The sequence below is a fragment of the Podarcis pityusensis genome, assembly GCF_964106645.2.
Source record: "Podarcis pityusensis genome assembly, contig: HAP1_SCAFFOLD_902, whole genome shotgun sequence".
Classification (NCBI taxonomy): domain Eukaryota; kingdom Metazoa; phylum Chordata; class Lepidosauria; order Squamata; family Lacertidae; genus Podarcis; species Podarcis pityusensis.
In genome coordinates, this window is record NW_028293361.1 from 5326 (window position 1) to 15254 (window position 9929).

Here is a 9929-nt window from a genome sequence, read left to right on the forward strand (position 1 = left end):
AACTGAAGCTGACAGATTTTTCCCATTTCTACCCCAAATCCAGCTCCCTGCAGACCTTTCGTTCACCTGGGCCTGAGGAAAAACATTCAATGTTTCACCCATGTTATTGAATCAATAGTTGTCCACGTATAGCAGTAATAACTTGAGGGGCTCTTCTTGCTAAGTTTGTGTGTGTGTGTTTTTTCAGGAGATTAATAACCACTCCTTCTGCCTTGGAGTTTATTAGCTCGAGGAGTATTTATTACCTCATAAGCACAAAACCCCTCTGGTTAGCATCTAATTAAACTCCAATTCAGTGCATGCAGTATTAGGGGGAATTGTATTAATAGTAAATTTCAGAGGAAAAGACAGGGAACAGAGATTACCTGTTGGATTAATCTGCCCTCTCTTTTGCAGAAACTGTGTAGGAAGTGGGGTGCACAACACGCCTTTATTTCAAGGGGTGCCGAGTCCTGTGAGTACTGAACAAAATTACCTTATTGTTTTAGATGAGGAACTGGATGGAAAATATACACTGGGGGGAAGCTTCTGAGTGACATCATTTTTGAGAATGGCCCATGTTTAGGTGGGAGAGGGGGGTTCTTGTTAGAAGCTCTCTTGGGAAGGGGAGGTTGGTCAAAGTCCTAGCCTGAGGATCTTCATTAAAGGCAAAATACAGATGTGAAAAATAAGTACTGAGCTAGACAAGTGGGACTTTAGGCTCTGGTGGTTAATCAACCAAAGCTTTTGTTGATTGACCTCCAGGGCCAAAAGCCTAGAGGCATGGGGGATCTTTTTCAGCCTGAGGGCCACATTCTTTTGTGGGCAACCTTTCAGGGGCCACATGCCAGTCGTGGGCAGAACAACAAATGTAAACTTTGCACATCAGGCCAGTCACACACTCCTCTCTTGAAGGTCACATCTCTGGGATAGCTCAGTAGGTAGAGCACGAGGCTCTTCGTCTGAGGGTTGTGGGTCCGAGTCCCATGCAGGCCAAAAGATTCCTGCATGGCTGGGGGTTGGACTAGATGGCCTTCGTGGTTCCTTCCCACTCTATAAGTCCATGATTCTATGATTCCGTCCTTCATCCAGGCAAGCATAGAGGCATTGCCAGAATTCAAGGGCACATTCTAGCCAGGCAAAAACACTTGAGGATGTGAAGGAGGGCGTGGCCTGGGCAGAGAGGGTGTGGCTGGGGAGGGTGTGTGATGGGGGTGGGGAGTCCTGAGAGCCAGATAGAGAGGATTGGAGGGCTGAATTTGGCCTGAAGTACCAGTGGAGCCAGAATCTTTAACTGGTTGATCTAGCCATTGAACTAATTAAAACTTGGAGCCGTTAGTTACTAGGTCAGTTTTTAATGTGATTTGCAGAATTAATTTGGTGCTTCTGTTTCTTTGGCTTGGAGGCAGACCAGCATCCCTGTCCGAACCCTTTTTGTTAAAATCTCCCCACACCATTTATTTGGGGGGGGGGGGGAGAGAGAGAGAGAGAGAGAGAGAGAGAGAGAGAGAGAGAGATGTCCTCTCTGCCTCTTTTGGCACTGGTTCCTCGTAGAGCTGACAGAACTAATTTTATTCTCTTTTGTCCTTTTCTCCGTGATGTAATCCTGCAGTTGGCATTTGCAGGATCCATATGTCAAATTGTGGAATGCTCCTATCCGCGATTGGCTTGCTTTGTTTTTTTCTCTTCCTTTTTTTTTTGTGTGTGTGTGCACGACCTCCTGGCTGCTGATGGCACAAACAGGATATTGTAACTGCAATATTGCAGTTTTTCAGTTGTCTGCTTTTAAACCTCCCTGGGTTCACGTTAGCCTTTTATTATTATTTTTTTCACGGACAAAGAGAGCAGAGAGAGGTGGTTCTTTTACCCAACCAAAATGACTGTCGTTATGACAGGGGCTGTGTGGGGAGGTGAGAGAGCCTGCACACTTCAGGGATCCCTGTGTGGACTGAGTCTCTGTGTCTGTGAAATGGGCACATTGCCATGCTACCTGTCATCAGTAATAGGTGGGATTTGGCCGTGGTCACCCTTTAATAGTGCTTTGCTTTCCACCAATAAAAGTGAATATCAATTACGTACCTAGGCTGCACTCCTAACTGTACAGCAGATTCATGCCATTCATTTCAAGCACATTCAACGCACATGTAAAGCACAGAGTTTCTCCACAAGCCATCCTGGGAAGTGTAGTTAGTTAAGGGTGCTGGAAGTTGTAGCTCTGGGAGGGGGAGATGACAGTTCACAGAATTCTTTGGCGGTGGGGAGTCATCTGCTTTAAATGTGTATTGAATACGTTGGTTGGCAAGAAGAAATAGGGATATAAAAGGAGAATTCCCTGGATGCCAAGATCCAGGTTTGGGGCAAGAATGTGCTTGAAATGTATGGATCTGCCCCTTGTGTGGGGTTTAAAAACAAAACAAAAGCACACAGTATCAGCAAAGCAGCTTTTTAAAAAAATTGTTGTTGTTGTTGTTGTATTTATTCATTTATTCATAAAAATCTAAATACCACTTGATTGTAAAAAAGATGCTTCAAGGCAGTTTACAAAAGATAAAACAGTAAAATCAAGAAAAACTTGCAGCCATACCTCAAAACATACAATTACTAACATTGATTAAAATTACCTCAACTTTCGAAGTTTCTGGGTAGGTTTGTCTAAACAAGAACGTTTTTAGCAGGTGCCGAAAAGAGTACAGTGGAGAAGACACCTACTTGATATCACCCAAAATGGAGGCGATCTGGCCTGAAATCAGTGCCAATGGTGGCAGCACTTCGCCGCCGCTGGTGGAAGCAGCAGGGCAGGCGGGGTGCCCACAGAGACGCCACCACAGGGGCTTCTGCTGCCTGAAGCAGCAGCCTCACTTTGCCTAATAACTGGGCTGGATCTCTCTCTCTCTCTCTTTCTCTCTCTCTCTCTGTGTGTGTGTCTTAAAGAATAGAATAGAAACTAGGGAAGAAAGGACAGGAATGGTGTAGCTGGAGAAGCCGTGATGTAAATACATCTCTTGGTGGGAATGTGGTGTTGATGTACAATCTGGTCATCAAGGCCTGTGAGTCATAACAATGGAGATTATCTCAAAATACCCCCCCTTCTTAATGAGTGTTTGGGTTGTGCTTCTGGAAGACATAATGTTTTTGATACGATGTGTTCGCAAGGAATTTCTACAGGGCATAACCACCCGACCTGTGAAGGATGTCATGTCTGAAGGTTTGCAGAAAAAGAGGCTCCGGCTTCTAGCCACGTACGGCAGTCTTGTTACCGAGGTGTGGGATGGCCATTACTTTGACGATGACCGGCAGGAGTTGCCGGTAAGTTGAACACTCATGTAATTATAAATCCATAACAGACATTCCTTTCACTGTGTAGCTTCTCACAGATCCTCCATCTGTCCCTTATGTGTAGGTATTTATTTACTTTCCATTGTTTTAGAGCGATTTTCAGTCCCAACCTTCAGCAAGACTTCTTGTTGTTGGTATTGTTTGTTTGTTTGTGATCCATCTTTCCCCCTAAGATCCCAGTGCAGATAACAACATTAAAGCATAATATTAAAAACAGTTGCTCTCGGGGTGACTAAGAAGCCTTTATCCTCACAACAGCTCTGTGAGGTAGGTTAAGCTGAGAGGTAACAGTTTGTCCCAAGGTCACCCAGTGAGCTTTGTGGCTAAATGGAGACCACAGTTTTCATCTCTGGGGTCCTAGTCCAACACCCTAACCCAGCCTGTCCCATTCTGGTGTGCTCCAGAGATTTGGGACTCCATCTTCCATCAGCCCAAGAGGTTTTTGCATTGCAACTCTTATCATTCCCAACCAGCATGCCCAACAGTCAAGGATGATGGGAACTGAATGAAAAGGAGACGCATTGCCTTGTTAAGCAGGGCTGTGTGAAGGGGGCAAGATTTGGACCAATCCGTCAAACAAAGTCGTCTGCCTCATAGGTATTGCCAAATAAAGTCATGCTTCCCTGGGGCTGCATCCGTACCATACATTAAAAGCTCTGTTATACCACCTTAACAGACATGGCTTTCTCCATTGTGTGAACTGTGGTTTGTTAAGGGTACTGAGTTAGGAGGCCCCCTTTTGTTAGGAGACCCCCCTATTCCCGCCAAGCTACAATTCCCAAAGGTCCCTGGGAAGAAGAGGAAATGATTCTTAAACTAGTCTGAGAATTGTAGCTCTGTAAGGGGGAAGAGGAACCTCCTAACAACTCTTAGCACCCTTAACAAACTACAACTCCCAGGATTCTTTGGGGAAAGAAGCCATGACTGTTTAAAGTGGTATGATGCTACTTTCAATTTGTAGTGCAGCTGAGGGGAAATGAGTGGCTTGATGCAATGTTTATTCATGTATCACAAACGTACTCTAAATGGCAACAATGGCAACAAAATCCATTGGTTTAAGCAGTCCCCTTAGTGCTTAAGAGCATCCTGTTGGATATTTTTAATGCAACACTCTTCAGATCTGCCCCCAACAGCCCCAGCCATTAGGCCCAATGGTCAGGGACACTGGGAACTGTAGTCCAAAAAATCTGGAGGGCACCAAGTTGAGGAAGGTGGCTCTGACCACTACCCTTTTCTGGTTTGCAGAGAAGAGATGTGTAGAGGTTCTTACAAGCCAAGCTTAATTACACAAGAAGTTCAGGACACGGCTGGGAATGGAGTGGAGTGGTGGATTTTAAAAAAAGACAAACCCTTATTGGGCTCAAGGGTCCAAGAAAGCGGCTTTTGGATTAGAGAAAATCTAGGCTACTTAGTATGTAAGAGTTCGATTTCTTTTTGTAGATGGTGCTTTTGGGTGTCTTAAAAAGGATGCTTAAATCGAGCGGCTTCTGGCATCCGGCAAGGGTTGTTTGACTGCACCAGCAGCCAGCAAACCCTCACACTTTGGTACTTAACTTATTGCCAGTCCACAGAGGATAGAGGGGGAGTTGTTGGGGTCGTTGTTTTGCCTCTCCCCACCCACCCACTCAGGCACCCCAGCTTCAAATTAAAGCCTATGAATTACTATAACAAAACGGTGTGCGGCAACAGTTAAGTGTTTGCCAGTTAAACTGGAGGTCTATGAAAACTCCTCCTTTATAATATATGGGGCACTGAGACCCTGGACAAATTAACTGCAGTTGCATGCAGCAGGAAAAACAAATGCTATTAAAGAATTGCTTAAGGAGCAGGATCTTTTTGTTCACTATTGGAATAACAAAAATAAACATAAGAATCTTAGGAAGCTGCCATATACTGAGATGCTTGGTCCATTGAGCTCAGCATTGCCTATTGCAGACGATTAAGGGCTTCCTGCCCACCTCCCTGTTTCTGCAGGAATCAGTGGTCCAGCCGTGCTTCCTCTGAGGTGCGGTAATTCTGCCGACTCTCTAGATCCAGTCTCTAGATCCGATTGATCCAGTCGCAGTCTGTGTAGACATATGGCATGAGCAGCTGCCCTCAGCAGAGGCTGAATGGAAGGAGGCAAGCTGAAGGCAGTGACTCATGAAGAAATTCAGCAGTCAGCCTCCTCTGAGGTCAGGTAAACCTACCGAGTCGTGAATGATTCACACACACACCTGGTATAGAGACTCAGCAGGATTATGCACCCTTGGCAGAGGTGTTTGAAGGAGGCAAGGTCAGAGCAGTGACTCAGGCAGGGACACGACAGGTAGCCCCCTTTGAGATGAGGTCCTTCCTTTCCATCACTTGGGAGTGACCAAATGGTCCAAAGGCACCAGGTGCAATACTGCCTGTCTTCAGTGGAGGCTGATTGAAAGAAGATGTAAGCTCAGAGCTCTGAAGATCAGTTAATCATACAGATATTTGGAAAGCATCCTCCCCTGGGGGTTGGTTATTTGGGCTTCAGGGCCTTTTGAATTTAGTTTCTCGCAACCCTCTCATGAAGTTTTGTCTTTGAAAAATCGCTTTAATGTAGGTTCTCAATGACCTCCTATCTGTCGACAAAACAAGGAAATTTTTGGCAGCTCGAGCCAGCAAGAGGGGCAAGGAAATGTCACAGCTTGTTCTGAAAACCCTGGATAAAAAAACAAAAAAACTGGGTTGCACCAGCCTTGAATATCTGCAGCAAGAGCATTTTTACAAGCAAACAATGGGGGCCCTTTTTTACAATGTTGTGGTAAGTGCAGAAATGGAAAATGTAAAAAGCATATAATACAGTGCAAAGCATTCAACACTTATTTTATATATAGCATATGGAGGTGTTTCAGCAGCTCTGAAGGTCTTAGGGGTTCAAACAACAAAATAAATATTTGGACTCATCCACAACAAACATTCAAAGGACATTTCATGCACGTGGTTTCTCCCAAAGATTCCTGGGAACTGTCCTGCATTGGGGTGCTGGGAGTTCCCATGATCCTTTGGGGGAAGCCATGTGCTGTAAATATGGAAGTGATGTGTGGTGTGTGTCATGCAAATAGGGCTGATCATTATCTGGATCACTGCTGAAAAGGTGACAGAGCTTAACACTTTCCTCTGTTGCAGTCTTCTGGGAACATCGGCCCACTCAGGAAGCTGTAGTTTGCATTTGAAGGAGGAACCCCCCCCCCCCATTCGTGCCAGTGGAGGATTTTCCTCTTAACACAGTTCCAGAGTTAGGATTTTATTTGGGACTGCATGGGGATGGAAAGACTTAACTCCCCCCTCCCCACAATGCCTTGCCTTCAGCCAAAGTGAGCCTATATTCTGCAGTTATTTGGGGCTGCTGCATCACAGTTCTGCTCCCAAATGCTTACCCACATTTTGAGGAGCCTTTCCCCCCCTCACCCCCATTTCTTTGGGGGTTGCAGTTATTTAGTAGCTCCCAGGGATGACTGTGTGGATGTGTAAAGCGTTGGCTTTTACGTGGCTGTGTTATAAGAATTTTAAGGTCATATATAAAAAAAAAAATGTTCATAACTGTATATATAAACTATATGTCTGAAACCCCATAGAAAAGGTCCTGAACAAATTTACCTCAAATATTTCTCTGCAAGGTTAAAGTGGGAAACCTCCCCATTGTCTCTTTCCTCACAAATCCTGTTCTCACAAATCCTGTCTTTAGGGCACATTCAAAATATGAACTTGGTCTAAGCCTGTGACCAGTGACCTAGATTCAGGAATTAAGTAGTTATAATAACAAAAGAGTGGCCAAAACCCAAATAATGCAATCAGGTAACTTGCCAGACAGGAGATAGACAATGCACTCAGATTTCTGTTGTAAACCGCCTTTTCAGTGATGTAGGTATGATGTATCTGGGGGGTGGTCTTGGGCTACACCCCTTCTGTGATGTATGTATGATGTTTCTGGGGTGGTCTTGGACTCCAGGGCGGGCAATTTAAAATGTCTATATAAGGGCGGGCACACCTTTGTTCTGGGTCCTCCTCCTCTCTCCTGTGTTTGGGGGAGCACCATGTTACAACAGTTAATAAAGATCAGGCTTACTAGCTGCTTTGCTTCTCAATATTCTCTGGTTGGTCTCTGTTATTTTCTCCTACCAATAGAGAACCTACAAAAGGACTCTATATGGGCTCTTGGGTACCCTATAAGGGAAAAGGAGTGGATTTTTTCTTATATCAGCTGGAATGTAGCCGGCTGCCTAAAGGTCACACATGGACCCACATTTGCCTCTTGCCCCACCCACCTTTGGAATTTGGCCCCCATAAGGTTTCCCATGATGGCATGGGGCTCAGTAAGCTTCCCTGGCCTTGCCTTAGGTGCCCTTTCAATGCATCTGGTTCTGATCCCCTGGGCTAGGGTTGCCTAATCCTGATGCTTCCATCATTTCTTCTGGTGGTAGCCAATATGTGCTTCCTTCTAGATGTTTGCTGGGCTCCAGCCCCCGACATCTCTGACCGTTGGCCACGCTGACTGGGGCCGATGGGAGTTTTAAGCCCAGCAACTTCTGGAGGGCTGCTGTTCTGCATCTCTGGACGAAATGAACACGGTGTCCATTGCATTGCAGGAAACAGCACTCATGAATGCAGGATATGGCCCACTGTGACTCATCATCTTCAACAGCATCCATGAAGGAAAGAGGAGTATGGGAAGCTTAATTCTGTGCGGCAGAACTGTGAATCCAGGAATGTGAGGAAGAAGAGAAAATTTCCATAGCAGTAGTTCGCCCTCACATTTCCAGCACCCTTAAACTACAGTCCCCAAGATTCTTTGGTGGGGAAGAGTTATGTGCTTTAAATGCGCATTGAACATGCTTTACATGTAATGTGTGGCTCTGTGTAAACACACACACACACAAATCTCAGACTGTGCAATTTGTAAAAGATTGCAAGATGCAACAGAATCCTTTGCATGTCTGCCCATAAATAAGTCCCAACAAGTCCACTGGAACTGACTCCCATATATAAGTGTGTATGGGATTGTGGCTTTAATGTAGCAGTAATGGTCTCCAGCGGCAAAAGCAATTCTTTCTGCCTCCTTAACTCCCCGTACTTAAAATCAGCGTGCTTCATTTACTAATAGTTCAGCGTGTTCCTTTGTTACATTTCCGATGATAAATGGGAGGTCTCCGGTTTCAGCAGGGGTGGTGGGAGAAGCTATCTCATTTAATCAATTGAAGTCAATCTTGTAACCACGTTCTATCCATTGGGAAATCTTAAAGCGGGGGGGGGGGGAGGGGAGAGAGAGAGAGAGAGAGAGAGAGAGAAGTAGGTTATTCAGACAAGAAGGCTTGTGTCACAGTTTTGCTTCTGCACCTCCTGAAGTGATCAGAGGAAGGAGTGATAGACTGTGTGAGGGGGGGAAATCCAGTCTGCTGCAGCTATTTATCTGAATACAGTGGTACCTCGGGTTAAGTACTTAATTCATTCCGGAGGTCCGTTCTTAACCTGAAACTGTTCTTAACCTGAAGCACCACTTTAGCTAATGGGGCCTCCTGCTGCTGCTACTGCGGCGCGATTTCTGTTCTCATCCTGAAGCAAAGTTCTTAATCCAAGTTACTATTTCTGGGTTAGCGGAGTCTGTAACCTGAAGCGTATGTAACCCGAGGTACAGTCATACCTCGGGTTGAATGCGCTTTGGGTTGAGCGAGTTCGAGTCGCGCTCCGCGGCAACCCGGAAGTAACGGAGCGTGTTACTTCCGGGTTTCGCCGCTTGCACATGCGCAAACACTCAAAATGACGTCACTCGCATGCGCAGAAGCAGTGAAAAGCGACGCGCATGTGTGCGCGCAGACATGCCGTCGCTAGTTACGTTTGCTTCTAGATGCGAGCAGGGCTCTGGAACAGATCCCATTCGTATCCAGAGGTACCACTGTATGTTTAATCCAGGCATTTCCATCCTTTTGGGGGTTTGTGACTCTTACCCCTTCCGGTCACTTCTATCTTCCCCCCTCCATATTAGACCCCCCCCGTGCCCCCCGCACAAGAGAGAGAGCGAGATAGCGCATATTTCACTTTCCCAACGTGGTTGAGTATAAGTAGGAATTGGACGAATTAATCTGAGCTCTGAAAGAGCTGAAAAAACCAGGAGGGAGAGTCACACTTCCAGCTTTCTCTTTTAGCTCTGCATACTTTTCAAGGGAGAAAAAGGTATCCACTCTCCCCCCCCACACAGGGCAGGCAAGGCAGTGAGTCCATTCCTCACTTTGCTTCCCTGCCTTTGTGCTTCCCACAGTCTACTTCTGCCACACATGCCCCTCATATTCCTACCAGTGGCAGGGTGGTAGCAGAGATCAAAGGCTTTGTGAGCACCAGGAGAACACCTGAAGGGCGCCATGTTGGCAACCCCTGGTCTAATCTTATCTGCCATAAGCAGGGCCTGAGCATGGAACAGCAGGGGAGGCAGTGCTTTATCTGGGTCTGGAGGCTGACCTACTTTACAAGGCTGTTGTGAAAGGTGTCTGATAACACGTATTTGTGTTTAGCACTTTGCGCACTGAAAGAGTGAGAGACCTCCTCCTTGTCCCCTGAAATCATCTGGGGAGAGACCCTCCGTTAGGCATCCCTTATTTATGTACTAC

General features: G+C 45.9%; 1 protein-coding gene across 1 annotated transcript; it reads left to right on the forward strand.

Annotated features, from left to right (window-relative positions):
• Positions 1-388: 388 nt before the first annotated feature.
• Positions 389-8424, forward strand: LOC308469019 (uncharacterized protein). Its single transcript, XM_081024336.1, has 4 exons — positions 389-454; positions 3133-3285; positions 5891-6091; positions 7917-8424. Exons 2-4 carry the CDS (start codon positions 3175-3177, stop codon positions 7953-7955), a joined length of 351 nt encoding a protein of 116 aa, XP_080880462.1. The 5' UTR covers positions 389-454; positions 3133-3174; the 3' UTR covers positions 7956-8424.
• Positions 8425-9929: the final 1505 nt, after the last annotated feature.